At 41.6% G+C, this 15,425-nt stretch overlaps 1 protein-coding gene across 1 annotated transcript; it reads right to left on the reverse strand.

The window, feature by feature from the left end:
- Window positions 1-807: 807 nt before the first annotated feature.
- LOC103754303 (protein-glutamine gamma-glutamyltransferase 6) lies at window positions 808-13,627 on the reverse strand. Its single transcript, XM_029960425.1, has 13 exons — window positions 13,621-13,627; window positions 11,523-11,696; window positions 11,075-11,314; window positions 7,485-7,603; window positions 7,091-7,216; window positions 6,755-6,935; window positions 6,374-6,509; window positions 5,875-5,978; window positions 5,545-5,787; window positions 3,995-4,312; window positions 2,795-2,958; window positions 2,004-2,128; window positions 808-958 (listed from the first exon to the last, which is right to left on the reverse strand). Exons 1-13 carry the CDS (start codon window positions 13,625-13,627, stop codon window positions 808-810), a joined length of 2,088 nt encoding a protein of 695 aa, XP_029816285.1.
- Window positions 13,628-15,425: the final 1,798 nt, after the last annotated feature.

The raw sequence follows: 15,425 nt of genomic DNA on the forward strand, positions 1-15,425 counted from the left end.
CAGCAAACTCTGTCAGGGGTGGAGCTGGGGCTGCCCATGGGGGAGCCACGTGGGGAAGGTGTGAAGACAAATGTGTTCCTTGTCTCCAGTGACCTTACACTGGTGGGCAAAAAGTGTTGGTGACCTTGTGCTGCTGGGCTGTCACATTAATGCCAGGCTCTGTCAGGCTACATAAGAATTAAGTTACTGTTTTGAATATGTCCATGTGTTCTCCACTCTGTGCCAGGCCTGTGCCCACAGAAATACTGTCATGGACCCCACACATCACTTTCCCCCCCTTCACAGGCTTTTTTCCTCCCCATTCACAGAGCTATATGTGTCACAAAATACAGAAATTAGGTGAACAGTGGAGGGAAATGTTCTATTCTTTTAGGCTAGAGGCTTGTGAAATGAAGAAAAAAGAACTTTCCTCAATCTTGTGACTTCTTGTAATAATGTCCATGGAATGTAAAATTCATTACAAAACAATACAGTGATGAATGATTTTTATTTATTGCTGACAATTAGAATGAGGTCAAAAAGAGACTGTATTGTTTGCCTGATGGCAAAGTCAAAACTGGGAGCTGAACAGAATGAGATTTGATAAAACAGTGGAACTATTTCTACAAAGAATTCAAGAGGGAGGAAAAAAAGGAAGAAATACAATTAGAGACTAAATTAAGCACTGTGAAAGTAGGAGACTTGATTCTATTGCAATGTAAGAGGTCACCAATTTTTGTGGAAAGTTCCTTTCTGTCATCACTTTTCCTATCCAGGGGAGGATGTCTTGTCATGTTACTGCTGAAATAGGAGTTTGATTCCATCCAATTATGAAGGTGCTACTGCAATGGTTACAAATCCCTTAACGTGTGAAAATTTGTCACAAGAGAAGTCTACTTGCAGCTGCAAGGGCCCACTCCTCCGAGGTGTGAATTCAAAATAAATTTTTGATCTCTCCCTTGGTGCCAGTCGTGCCAAACTGGAGAAAAAAAAAAAAAAGGAAAAAATCAATTAATTCAGGTTTACATTGTCTTTTTATGAGATTGCCAAGAAATAGGAGTGCATGAGAGCAAGGGACTCAACAGTTACTTGTGCCCCAGCCTTGGGTTTTGAGAATTACTTAAGGTTTGAGGCTTTGTGTAGACTAAGAAATGAGACAGTGCCATCTTCATTTACTCTTGAATAGACTTATGGAAATGAGAAGTGCCACGTCAGGCCTTAGGGCTGACTGCAAATTTGGACAGTCAACACAAACTCAGAATAGGAAAACTCTGAAGTCAAAGATCTGTCCAATACCTGCTCGGTTCATATCCATTTTGGCAATAACATGATTTTTCCAATGGCCATTCTGCTTTGTTTTTTACCTTTTTTTTGGCCTAAATTGGCTTAGTCTTCAACTGGAATAATGTTCTTCATATTTTTATGGATTCTCTTGTCCAAAGAGTTCCAGACCCACAGCAAGTCACATTTTTTTATAATAATAAAAGGAAGCTCTAGGAAATACGAACTGCTACTCAACAGTGAGTTAATGCATAAAGCAGCAGAGTCCAAAGGAAAAGAAAAATAGAAAATCATGGGTTTTATATTTTGAAAAGGCATATTCTTCTCCTGCTTTAAAGGAGCAACTTCTTGTTTGGGCTGAAGCAAGGGGAGCTATGGCAGTGTCTGACTTGTTAGCTCAGTTATACCTGTGGTATTAGGGCATTGTGCATAAAAATAGAAACATGAAGCCAAGCTGTAAACTTCAGAGAGACAAAAGAATTCCACATGCACGTTTGCTTTCCCAGGGAAGGAGAATGTTAATAGTTTTCAGTTGTGGAAGATGTTCCTAAGTGGAACAAACAGTGTGTGATTAAGAAACAATAACATCCCAATATATACTTGGTGGCATTTTTGTTTCATAAATAGAAAATATGAAATAGACGATTAGAGCGTGTTTGGGTTTTTGTTTTTCCTTTTTGAGACACCAGACGTGCTGTTGGTGGCGTTGGAAGCACCGAGTACATGCTGCAGCTTTCACTTACTTTATCTTGACCTGCTGGTTCATCAGAGTCACCAGGAGGACGCAGCGGCTCACGGGCTCGGGGAGGGGGTTGGCGTAGGAGATCTCCAGAGTGGCAGCTCTGTTCACCACAATCCTCCGGGGAAGCTGTGGGACAAAGGCACGTTTCTGATCACTCACTGGTTTACTCTCTTCTGGAGTCAGAACTCAGCTGTGGCATTTAGCCACACTTTCCTGGTGTTTGAAGCTGGACTTGGCTTAGCTGAGCCGTGCTGTGGAGCTGTCTGCAATATTTTGTGTGTGATTTCAGTGGAACAGAGCCCTGACTGCACAGACACGTCCCTGACACCTGCCTGATCCTTGGGGTGCTCAGTGGCTTTTGTTTTTCTTTTCTGGCACATCACTGATGAGAACTGAAGTGTCATAACAATAAGAACTGGCCCTAGCAATGACTGGAATTAAGGGTTTAAACCTCTATTCTGGTAGCAGGCAAAGTTGTTTAAAGGCAACACAAGCACTTGCCAGTAACTAGAACACCTGCAATGAGAACGAGTGCTGTGAACAGAAAGCTGTGGCATGTGACTGGGAAAGAAAGAAACAGAAATGTTCTGAAGAACAGGGTCAGGTTCAGGCCAAGGTTCAGAACTGGCCTCTCCCATCCTTGCCTTCTCAATTTAAGCAGCAGGATTTTGGAGCAAGGTCTGAAATGGCAGCCTAAATGAATTCATTTATCCCCAAATTCTCATCTTAAGATCTGACCTCCAGAAAGACCCTTTAGTGTCCGTTTGGGACATCAGGGGGAGAATTGTTTACCTTAATGATGATGTTTGTGTCCTCTAAAATGATTGTCTTCTCCACCAGCAGCTTCAGCCCGTGCGAGCGCATGACTTCACACAGAGCAGTGACTTGGATCCTTTTGTCAGTAGTCAGATATTTTCCATAATGAGCATAAGGGATCTTTACCCGGATATGCTTCCCTGGAATACAGACATATGTTTAGGAACTATTACATTTTCAAAGAAAGCTAAAGAAAAGAGAGTTACAGCAAGGTTTGTTTGGGGGTTTTTTGTTTTGTTTTGTTTTTGTTTGTTTGTTTTGGTTTTTTTTTTTTTAATTATTGAAGAGAAAAAAAGATAAGACAGCTGGAGTCTGTTTATATTTCCTTCTTGTGAGACTGGTTGTGTATTTCCCTCTTGTGGTGATCATTTTCCACTTTAACTCATTTGACCCTTACAGTTTTGAATAGAGGATTTTTGGTCTGAAACTGAGGGAGTCTTCTCCTCTGCATTTCACTGGATTCCTGGCCCTTTGTATTTCTTACAATTAGAGGTATAACTATTTTTATCTATTCCCTCCTTGTATCCTCTTTGTTTTACCTCAGTCAAGAAGAAAGTTTGGGTCAAGTTTCACAGAGATCCTTTTCAAGTGACCTGGTCAGCTGCTCACTGTAGTCCTACAACTTTCCTGCTGTGTATGGGGAAAAATGTATATCTTTGTAGCCCCTGGAGATGAAAAAGATCTCTATAATAATTTCAGTAGCTGTGACTCTTCAAAACAGAGTTTCACTGTAACTTTTAAACTTTGTCCTAGTTGATTTCTTTTAAAGTGTTGCCTGTTGGGTGCCAGAAAGCACACATCAGACTTCTTTTATTTGTTTATAGTAAGATATGTTCCTATGTACATGTAATAGTTACCACACACACACACATATATATATAGATATATAGATCTTGCCACACACACACATATGTATAGTGTTGCTTCTGGAGCTGTAACATAAATGTAGCCTTCTATGTAACACTTGATGAGACCTTCAATTCATTCTTGAAGTAGTGAAAGTTTTCAGTGGGGGAAAAAATCATGTAAAATTTAATCACAATGCTATTAAGAGATGGTAGGAATGGATGCACTATGAGGCTGATCTAGGTATGAGACTGATGTTTCTTCCTCCCAGTTGCCTTGCTGTGGCTAGCAAGAGGGCTAGACTGGCTCCTTGGGACCATTAAAAGTTACCTTGTTTAGGACCAAGCTCCGCAGAAGTGGTTGCCTTCAGGATCTCTGCCACTGTTCTCCTGGTGTACAGGATGGTGGATGCACTCATGTCCACCCTCACGGCCTTGCGGTCAGAGGAGAGGTTGTTGAGAACTAAGATTAGATTAATGTCTTTGCCAAAAACTGGAGGCTCAGCCAGCTTGAACTTCCCAGCAATGCCAGGGTTTCTGACTGTCTCTGAGGGTCTCCCATCCGCGGATTCTGTGCGTCCTTCTGTGACACTCGTTCCCAATATCTTGGCCAAGGCCTTTTTGTAAACACGTCTTTCCTCGGAAGAGCCTGGGGGAAGGAGAGAACCAAGTAAAATCCTGCTTCTGTTGCAAATGCACCTCCTCTGGGTAAAGGCTTTCAGAGTGGTACAGGGTGTCAGCTCTGCATATGCAACACCTGAAAGTTCCCCATATCTCCATTAATCCTCTGTTCAGGTTTTTCCACAGGGAAGTAATAAATGCACTGTTATAAGGTGAATAAATCACTGAAATGAAATATAATGTATTTGTTAAAGAAGCAAGATTTCTCTTTCTCTGGTCAGAACTTGCAGCAGTGTGATAAGTCTTACTTTGCTGATCTGGTGACAGACAGCCTCTGTATTAAATACAGTTGCACTAAAACACTGAAGAGTGAAATACTGAAATATGGCCACTGATTCCAAATGGCAAATTTTAAAACAAGTGAAATACATATTTTATTTTATTTTTTTTTTAATACTTTGAGCCACAAACATTAAGCACACTATTAAGAGAAATCTGTAACCCTAAATTAAACAAACAAACAAACAAAATGGAAAGATCTGAGTACCAAGTTTCTGAGGGAAGATAAAAAAAAAAATTCCTGCAAGCAAATGGCTCTGCAGCTCTTAACCCTTTGCTGCTTTGTTTTCCTAAATACAGTTGAATGACACTTAGTCCCTTTACTCTTTCTTAGTAGTTTTGATTCCAGAATCCAATGATGTGGAGACAGAGTCCACTGACAGTGCAAACACTGAGTGGCTGGGTAGGTGATTGCTATGTGGGAGATAATGCAGAGGACTGGAGCTTAAGTTTTGGGTTAGTGGTTTGATTGTTGCCCCACTCCCTCTGCCAGATAGGTTGGAAAACTGGTACTTAGTGACCTCAGCGTCCTATACTACAGACATGTGCACAGTTCATGATACACAATGGACCCAGTTTCAGGATGTTTTGGTATGACACCCTGAGGGTTTTGGTCTGCCTTGGGTAGTAAGGTGTATTTTATAGCCCTGTTTTCTGAATGTATTAAATTTTATATTTCTGTGTAAGGGACTAAAGTGTAGTTTGTGTTGTGCCCTAAGAAGGAAACTGTTAAATGCACAAAGCCAGAAAGGTAATACCCCTTGCATTTAGGAAGTAATCTGAGAACACTGGTGGAAATATTTTCTGAAGGAAAGCGGAGAGATGCTCAAACAAAGCAGGTTGCTCATCCTGCCTCCCAGCACCAAGAACTCAGCAGGAAGCAGTTGTGATAACAAGGAGATAACGTGACAATCCCTTTACCTTCCGGATATTTGTAGTTAGCGGTGATATCCACCCGGGCGTTGCTGCCCAGGGCTTTGGTGCTGATGAACCTGCCAATGATTTCAGTATCACAATAAACCCTTTTCTTGGTGCCATCGTTGTACACGATCCACCTGTTGCAGTCGGCGTTCACCTCCGTGTACACGAACAAGGTGTCGTAATCCAAGTCCACCTCACCTTCTTTGATGGCTACGACGGAGGCAGGGCCACACTGAAAAATCCCTGAAATGTGAGAAAGGAGGTCAAACTCTGTTAGCTGTGCTCAGTTGGGAGAAGCCACTGTTAAACACTGGTAATTTATACTGTTACCTTTGCTTTGTTCTTGCGGGGTCGCATCTAAAACCTGCCACCCGTTGTACGACCTTCCCAGGTCTGGGCGAACGAACCAGCTTTCATTCCAGACGTGATAATCCCTGGAGACAAAGAACAGTGTCTAGAAAGCACGGTCATATAGAGTCATACAGGCTTCCAGTTTGAAAAGAGTAGTGAATTTTGGCTTTTAAAGGTTCTCCAAACTGAGATACAGGCTGTCTCATTATATTAACTCACTGCCTCTTTCAAAGGACAGATTTAATGCCTGTTTTTGAGGTCTAGACCTCAGGGCAGGGAGGGAAACAACCATGAAGTATGTTGTTTGGGTTTTTTTCTTCTCTTCTTTTTTTTTTCCAAATGGATGTCTACAGTATTAATTTAGATAGTTGTATTACATTGTGTCCACTCAGTTGCTTTTGTACCACTGGTGTTCGTGTTTTTAAGTCTCCTAAATCCCCTCCCTAGTTATTAGTGAGATGCAAGAAATTATATTTACCATGTGGAATCCTTGCTGATATTAAGACTCCTTCCAGAGCTGTCATAGTACTTGTCAATACTCAGGTTTCTATCCACGTCATGGGCAGAGTTAAAATTGGAAACCAAGCGGGTTGGAATCCCCAAGCACCTCAGAACTGAAATATATTTTAAAAGAAACCAAAACAAACGAGCAACAAATACAACAAAACCCACGCAGCTCAATGATTATACAAACATCTGAGAAACAAAGTTAGGGGTCTAAATATTTTGTGGTTCTTCAGCATTTGGGTTCTTTACAGCACTGTTCCTCTTGTGGAGTTTATTGCTTTGTGGTTTTTTGATTAGTCCAGAGGTCACAAGTGCCCCCTTCTCAGCAGAGTCCTGTGTTCCCAGGGCTTACCTGTGCACATCACGCCTGCAAACACCCAGCACTGGCCGTACTGAACGGGCCTGTAGTTGTCCTGGCGCCACTTCTTGAGGATGACCACGCTGCCATCCCACCTGGAGGGATTCTCATGAGAGTGGAAGCTTCCTTGCCACTTTCCCAGGAGAACTCCGTTGTCATTATCATTTCCATTGATCTAAAAAGAGGCCAGTGGACAGAATGCACAAAATGAGCTGTGCATAATGCACCCCATTCATTTAATTGTGTTGCATAAGATGCAGGTGGCTGAGTCTCCCTGGTGTAACTGATGCTTTCTGCTCAGTTTTGTGGGTGAAGTTGCCCATTTCTTACCATAGAACTGATAACTCGGCCCACATATTTGGGATCTCCCCTTCGTGACACGTCCATGCCTGGGTCCTGGCGGTAGTACAGGCTCAGATCCAGCATGGTGAGGCAGATGTTTAGAAGGTCTTGAAACTGTGATCAGATAAGATACATTTTTAAGAAATTAGATGGCTTCCAAACAGAATTAAAGGAGATTTTACTGCGGTTCCTCCTTTCTGAGATATTCCAGGCCAGAGGTGACAGGGACAGTGAGGGACACTGTTAGACACACTGTGAGCAAAGTAAGGCTACCCAGGGTTGTGCAGTTTTCATATGAACAGGCCTATTGGAGAGGCAAATAATGTAAGAGAAATGCTATTTGGGACAGAATGAGAGTCCAAATAAATTCCTTATGGCTTACCTGTCCATAATACCATGCTCTTGCTTCAATGTACCTTGCGTTGCCCACAAAGATGATTCCATTTTCATTCAGAACATATTCTTGCCTCTCATTTTCATTGGCTATGAAGACATCATCACCTGAAAACCAAGTTGGGCAGGCTTAAAGCTGCAACACTAGCAACCTTTCAAAAACACTGTTGTCTTGATTTAGCAAGGGGAAAACTACTATTTGCAAAACACATCTTTACAGCTCCGTGAACATGTAGAGTTCAGTGATAATGTCTGTTATTGTAAATGTCCTGGGGGGACAGGGACCCAAAAGATCCTTATTATATTACTTAACTTTTATCCCCTACTTTTAGTGTAGCCCTTGTGTATGATTTAAATGTCCCCTAAACGTTGTGTTTCTGTGAGAAAAGTCCAGGTTCACAGATTTTTTTCTGTCTTCTCAGGGTAGTTAAGAAGTAGAACAGACATTTGAAAAGAAACACACAGATAACATTTTTATGTTTTCCAGTTATTAGGAAAGCCTGCTCAACCATTCACTTGGGTTTCATTGTTCCTCATTGGTTTTCCAAGCACAGTATGTAGCTGCTCTGAAAGCATTGGCTTCCCACAGAGGTTTAGATTGTTTTCATCGTTCTTTAAGTAGCAATATCTGCTCAGCTCTGTGTTTAATTCCATACTGTTTAAAAATACCTTCTGAAAGCTCCAGGATTTCAGGAAATACATAAAAAAAAAAAATCAGCTTTTCTATTTTATTGAGTCAACTTCTTTACCTTCCTATAGGAACTTCCCATCCTTCCCTTCCTGCAAATAAAAAGATTGCAATTTATTTTAAAAATTATATCATGTGATATAAATCTATTTTTGTGGTTACTGTCCATGTTTTTTAAAAATAATGTCATTATTGTTGATTGCTAAGCTTTTGGGGTGGCATGAGCCTGGAAACCTGTGTGCAGTTCCAGCTCTGGACCAGTTGGAAAGAGTGGGAGGAGCACTGGGAATGCTGAGCAATCCTGAAAACCTAAGTTATGAATTAACTCAGAATTATTTAAGGTAGGAAAAAAATGGGGGTGAGGAATGGGCCAAGCATGGCAGTCAATTCCAGAAATTCTTGTGAACAGGATGGGGCAGGGGGAAGGAAATCTATTCTTGGTGTCTATCATATGTAGGATGAGAAATTATATGCTGAAATGGAAGCAAGAAAGATTTGTTTGTTAATAGGAAGTACTTCTATTAGAAAGGCTGGTGTTTTATTGGAGGGAATTTCCAGGGGAGGTACTGGAGCTTCCCTAATGGCTGATCATTAGGAAGGAATTCAAAACCTGTCAGGAATGACATAAGTGCTGAACAGGACCTGCCTTGAGGATGGTGTGGGACTAGACAACTTTCTAGGATCCTTCTAGCCCTGTGAGCTAGTTCTCTGCCCCTTCTTCCAAAGGGGATAAATTTTTATGGCTTGCTGAACCAGATTTTTTTTTCTGGTCCATGAACATGTTCTAATTAATAATTCCTGTTCAAGAAAGATCAGCTGAAAGAAAATTCCAAATGATGAGATTTCATCACCTCATACAATGGCATTAATATTTAAATCTGACTGCTTTCTGTTATACAGTTTAAGATTGATTTGCCTTTTTCAGGGCCACTTCACTTTGGTTCTTGTTCTTTGATTAACAAGTGTTTCCACATTCTTCATGACTTGCAGGTGATAAGTCTGCCATTGAAATTATTGTTATTTCTCCCTAAACGTGCGATCTTTTATTTTGTCTTATTGTATCTTATTCCTTCTGACCTACCCCAGTCTCTAAGGTCAGCCACTTGTTTCTATGTGTTGTCCCAGCCCACCTGTGCATGGACAATGTTGCTTGATGTCAGCATGTCAAAGTCAGTGATGAACTACTTGATCAGAGTGTTTTTTTCAGATGACACTTAAGGATCCATTAGTAGCTTTTCTCCAACCCAGTGCTTTTCCTTTTGTCTCTAGTCCTGACTGTTTTCTTCTAAGTGGTTCTTTACTGATATTCCAGTTGATGAATTAATTCCTGTTTAAAGAATAATCTCACATCTGGAACCATATCTACAGGCCAGATCTGCCATTTATCCTTAGCTGAGAAAATAAATGTTCTATTTCCTTTCTGCTATGACACTTACCATAGTGGTAACATACAATCAAACTGAATTTGTTCCTGTTTTTCAGGATCAGGGAGCTTTTCCACTCTATAGAACTTCACCAGCATCCTCCTTCAAGGATACTCCCTTTTATCTGTCAGTAGCCATTGCATCATCTGGTAAATCTGGAGGGCTCTTCTGCAGCATTACTAGTTTTAAATTGTAATGGTGCAGCTTAATTTTCCTGTTTTCATCTCAGAGGAGTTTGTCTGGTCTCAGGAGTACCTCTGGTGTTCCAGTTCAGGAGCTGTCAAATATTGCTGTCCCAGCAGTGTGGTTTCCATTAATTACAAGTTACACACAAATGATCTTTCAGGGGGTTCTGGGGAAGTTTTTCTCTCAGGACTGTCTATGCAGAGACAGTCTTGAGTTTCCTGAACATACTTCTGTAATTATTTCTGACTTCCAAGACTTGCTGAGCTAATTAACATTTTTTTTTTTCATCTTGGCTCTTAACATATTTCTTAGTGGCCCTTGACTAATATTTGGTCACAGAAGAAAATAGTGGATGATTGTGGTTGCTTTTCTTTGATAAGCTGTTTACTCACTGGGATGGCTAAGAGCTCTCTTAACTCTAGAATATCATGTTTTAGGGCATATTTGCAAAAAATCTGCTATGGAGGTGGGCTGAGACATGTGGGGGTGTTCAGCCTGGAGAAGAGAAGGCTCTGTGGAGACCTCCTTGTGGCCTTCCAGTACTTCAAGGAGGCTTTTAGAAAGGAGGCAGAGTGACCTTTTACACGGGCAGAGAGTCATAGGACAAGGGGGAATGGTTATGAACTAAAAAAGGAGAGACTCAGATTAGAGATTAGGAAGCAATTCTTTACTGTGAGGGTGGTGAGGCACTGACACAGGCTGTCCAGAGCTGCTGTGGCTGCCCCATCCCTGGAAGTGTCCAAGGCCAGGTTGGGTGGGGCCCTGCACAGCCTGACCTGGTGGGTGTCATCTGTGCCCATAGTGGGAGGTTGAAGTGAGATGGTCTTTAAGGTCCCTTCCAACCCAAACCATTCTGTGAATTGCCAATCTTCACATTTAGCCCTCCCAGTTTTTATGAAGTTAGTTGAGCTGTTGTCCTTGCAGTTAACATCTACAAGGACAGTCTTGCTCTGATTTAGGTGCAAGTCAAGGATGTTACTGTATCCTTGTTCTGAGTTCTGAGAAGTACATGGATTTACAAAAGCCTGTCAGCCTTTGTCTGCAGACAAAGTGATCTGCTCAGTTCTAAAGAGTCCGTGATAAAACCCCATATAGCACACTTTGCTAGGATAAAAGGGAGGGGGGTGGCAGCAGCTTTTTAATGTATTAAAAGCAGATCTCTGAGCACTGAGATTGCAGCCACTGATGACCCAGAGAGAGACAGCTTGAGGGAGCAGCTCTCTGGGCAGATATGAAGCAACAGGGTCAGCTACGTTCAAGAACAAAGGTGTTGGCACCTACCTGTGCACCAAGGGTTGAAGAGTAACACAAACTGCCCCAGGTATCTGGAGGAGATCTTGTTCCCTGAGGTTACCAGGAGGGTGAGGTTGTATCGCCCGATGACAGCGTTGGCTGGGCTGGTTATCACAAAGTTGGTGGCTGTGGCCTCGCTGGGTCCTTGGGCAGCACTCCAGCCACTGGGCCCGGCCTCAGAGAGCTTAAACACAGCCCTGGTGCGATGGGATTCCGAGGGGTATGGCCCTGCCAGAAAGAAGGGGGGATTGGTTTCCATTCCAGAGTGGGATTTCAGTATTAACCTCCCATTTGAAACTATGGAGGAAAACCACTGAAACTGCAAGCATTTAAAAGCATTAAAAACACACAAAGGCAAATTGCATCTTTAAATAGAATAGGGAGAGAAGTACAAGGAGAAGAGATGTGAACATGGGTTGAGCTAAGGGAGTGTTACCTATCTCAGTGACAAATGCCAGGCTCTCCCCATTCTGCCTTGGCCTGTTGAAGTACAGGGTGATGATGAAGGCTTGTCCTCTCCTCACGGTCAGCTCGGTGTTGGCATATCTGTCAGTGTGGTGGTTGGCTGCGTTCACTGATGGCTGCCAGCTGATGTGTGTGGGGGTCAGGTCTGTAAAACAGAAGTCATGAAGAAGCAGCCAGCAGGGAAAGAAGCTGTTTAGTGGCATGATGAGGCTGCTAAGAGCAATTACCTTCTGCGGGAGGAAGTACAGCTAAAAAGCACATGAGCCATTAAATTAAGTTTAGTGGTCAATAACAGAAAGTTTTGCTTGGGTTTTGTTACAGGGCTGTCATACACTGGGACTTACATACTTCCTATACACTGCTGGATGCTGTTTTACTACTGGGCTTAGAAAAAAAATTTACAGGGGCAAATTGGTGTAATTTCATTATCAACAGCAAATAAAGTGGCCTGTAACCCCTCTATATTTTAAACATACATATTTTTAGGATCCTGGGAGTGGCACTTAGGACATCTTACTTTTCCTGCTTAAACCCTGATGCCATTTGGCCTAGGTGCAAAGGAAAAATGCATAGTGAGAGATGGATGAAGAAGAGGTGTTTCCAGACATATTGGAGCTTTTGACAAAGAAATCACTCTGTCTGAATCTAGCTCTGTTCAAAGTGACAGCTGAACCACTGTAATTCCTGTTCTAGTAGGCACTAGTTTCATGTCCTAGAGGAATTCTGATGACTTGCAGTTTGCCTGGAGTTCTCCAATATCACGTCCTCCTGCACATTTGCTGTTATTATGGTCTGTGGTTTAAAACCCATCAAGTGGTTCTTGCCACCTCAAATGCTAAACTACCTTTTCGGCAAGCAGGTATTTATATGATCTTCCTTGAATGATTGTTTTCCCTCCTATAGCTCATGTTTTGTTGCCATGCTCAAACCTGAGCAGTTTTACTGTCTTTGGGAGGGCAGAGAAGCACTTTCTGTGTTTCTGTCTGCCCTGGGAGACTCTCCCAAGTACACCTGGAGCATTGTGTAGAAAGTTTTGGCAAATGCTCAGAGCAAGCACCTCAGTGAAGATTTTTCCAAGTCACTCTTATTAATATCAATGTCATAAAAGAAATGAGGTTGGGGGTGGAGGGACAGAATGGGGGGAACACAACCACCACCATTTTAAAGGGAAGTCAAAAGAAAAAAGTAATAACAACAAAAAGAATAGGATGGAAAGGATGAATTAAGGCCTATGCTGTTATTGCAGGAATCTTCAAACAAGCTTCCAGGTCTATCTCGTACCATAGAGCTTAGCAATGAAATACCAAGTCAGATCTGAAACAATACAGCTGCAAATTAAACTACAATTTATATCTAATCTTTGAAGAAGAGGTAAAAGTAAAAACTAACTTATGCAAAAAAAGTGCCATAGTTAAATTCAAGGATTTTTTTTTTCTGGTCTAAGACCATAAAGAAGTTAAGTGAGTAAGCACTGATGGGCTGAAAAGGAGAATCTTTAGCATGAGTATCTGGAACAACAGTGAACTGCAGTTAGTGCTGCTTTCCATGCAAAGCAACATTTTACAAACTGATTTGTAAATGTTTGTTCCATCATTAAATGAGAGAGAACCTTGCTTTGCAATTTCCCAGTTCAACAGTCATCTTAAACTTTAAAAAGCAGAGATACTGTCATTGTTGTTTTCCTTTGGTAGGGTTTTAATGCATATTTGAATTCCCATCTATGGGCTCCATGCTCACAGCTCCATTAGGGTGGATTACACAGATCTTGTTAATACAAAGCATAGCACATTTCTGACACAGCATTTAAAAAATGGTGCCTTTTGAAATAATGGGAATTTCTTTTCTCCTCCCTGCCCCTAGTATTCTCTGTTTAGCTTAAAAACTATTCTCAAACAGGTCTTAACAATAACAACAATAAAACTTCGGAAAATGAAGTGCAAGAACAAATTACAATATAGAATTTCCTTCAGATAAGAAATCTGAGCAGATACCTACAGGGCATGTATATTGAGGAAACAGTCCTGAGGAAAGTACCTGCTGAAGGGAAGCAAATGACTCGCAGAACTCACCTGCCATTCCCTCAGCTTATGAGAATTGCATACAGCTTCTGCTTTGGCCTTCAAGGTTGTCCAAGTCACATCAATCATAAAAAGAAGAAAGCCCAGCAATCTTTTTGTGCTGTCAGCTGAAATTTGAGAGATGGGAGAGGTACTTAGCCGTTGTTATTAATACCTGTAGGCTTGTCAAACGAATTAACTGGTTCCTATAATATGTAGATGTCTAATGCCAAAGGTCCTACTCAATGTGGGTGTAATTATGGGAGGAGATACCAAAATTATTTACTCAGAGGAAATGCATGCTCCCGAATCCCAAGACAGAAAGAACTTCCTACAAAGATAATAGGTGTGCCATGAATGAGTTATCTTTAAGGGTGAGGAAATGGGGAGTGCGGTGGGACATAAAAGCCATCTGAAGGAAAAAGGAGCATTTCCTGATGACTTAACTTCCATGTTGGTTAATATCACTTCTGTTTGTGTCCAATAGCTGTGGGTTGGTTTTAGAGGCTTTTTTTTTTTTTTAGTCTCACATTATCTCCAATACCCTCTGACTTATATGAAATTATGAACTCCACCAGAAACAAATGTCTGTTTACCTGTTATGTTAGCTCCATACTACTATTGCCCAGTTGTTTTATTTCAAACAGAACTCCCAAAATATTAAATATGAGTAGTTTTTATCAGCACAAACTCTAAGGCTGTCTATTTTAACAACAATGAATATATTTCTTTTTGGTTTCGTACCATCACTTAAAAGAGTACAGATAGTAAAGTGACATTGTTTTGAGGAGGATTATTTGCTTAAGATTCTGCAGCTCCACTGATCATGTTCTAGCACTCAGTAAAGACTTAAAAATGAATGAATCTGCATTTCAAGTTACAGAGAAAGAAAAACAAACTGAGGAAGCAGAAGTTAAGCTGTTTCTAAGGCTGATTTTTACAAGAAAGTTGCGTTCTTGCACCTTTTTGAGAAACTTTGTTTTCATACCAAAGACTAAGAGAGTACTTACTAATATGACCAGTCATGCTAGCCTTACCCCCAAAAAAACCCACTGAAATTTCCCCACTAGGCAGCAGTGTACCTGGCACAGAGTGCCTCCACTTACATTATAGCTCAGTGGCGCTTCCTCCTCTGGGAAGTTTCCGGGATGTTTGAGCAGTCAGGACTTGTTCCAAGAATCACCTCAAATGGGTTTGATTGCTCTTCAAAGCTTCTTTAGTTGGTCTTTTTTCTCTTTTCCTTAATTCATATTCCTTGGAAACCATAAGAGCCACAAGCCTCTGATGTTCCCCGGTCTTCACACGCAGCCCTAGTGACAAACCGCATCGACCAGTTCTTAAGTCCAGGGCTCGGTACTTACAGGGATTGCCTCAGATGTTACACATTGCTCCCACTGGCACTTGGCTGTTTCCTTTCTTCTTCCTTGCTACTCACATGCGTAATTAAATCTCAGAACACTTTTTCTGTCTTGGCTGCAACCACCTCCTTTACCTCTGCAAGGCACGCCCACAGCCGCGTTCACCAAGCCACCAGAACCTCTCTCAGACTGGCCTACATCCCAAACTGGCACCTGCTGGTCGGTGCCTTCACCACAGCAAAGCTGCTGTTGTAATCCCTTTGGAATGCTGCAGTCATGGTTCCTGAGTGACTAATGACTGAATGTTGCCACAGGTGTTTTCCTACCTCAGTTCCCCCCGCCCATCATCCAAAATGGTTCAAAATACTTTGTTCCTCCTCAAAATGGTTCAAAGTACTTTGTTTCTCCTTTTCCCCCGTATCAGAGTCTTGAAATTGCAGTGCAGTTTGCTAACTTTCA

The sequence above is a fragment of the Manacus vitellinus genome, unplaced genomic scaffold (genome assembly GCF_001715985.3).
Source record: "Manacus vitellinus isolate BGI_N305 unplaced genomic scaffold, ASM171598v3 scaffold_26_pilon, whole genome shotgun sequence".
NCBI classification, from domain to species: Eukaryota; Metazoa; Chordata; class Aves; order Passeriformes; family Pipridae; genus Manacus; species Manacus vitellinus.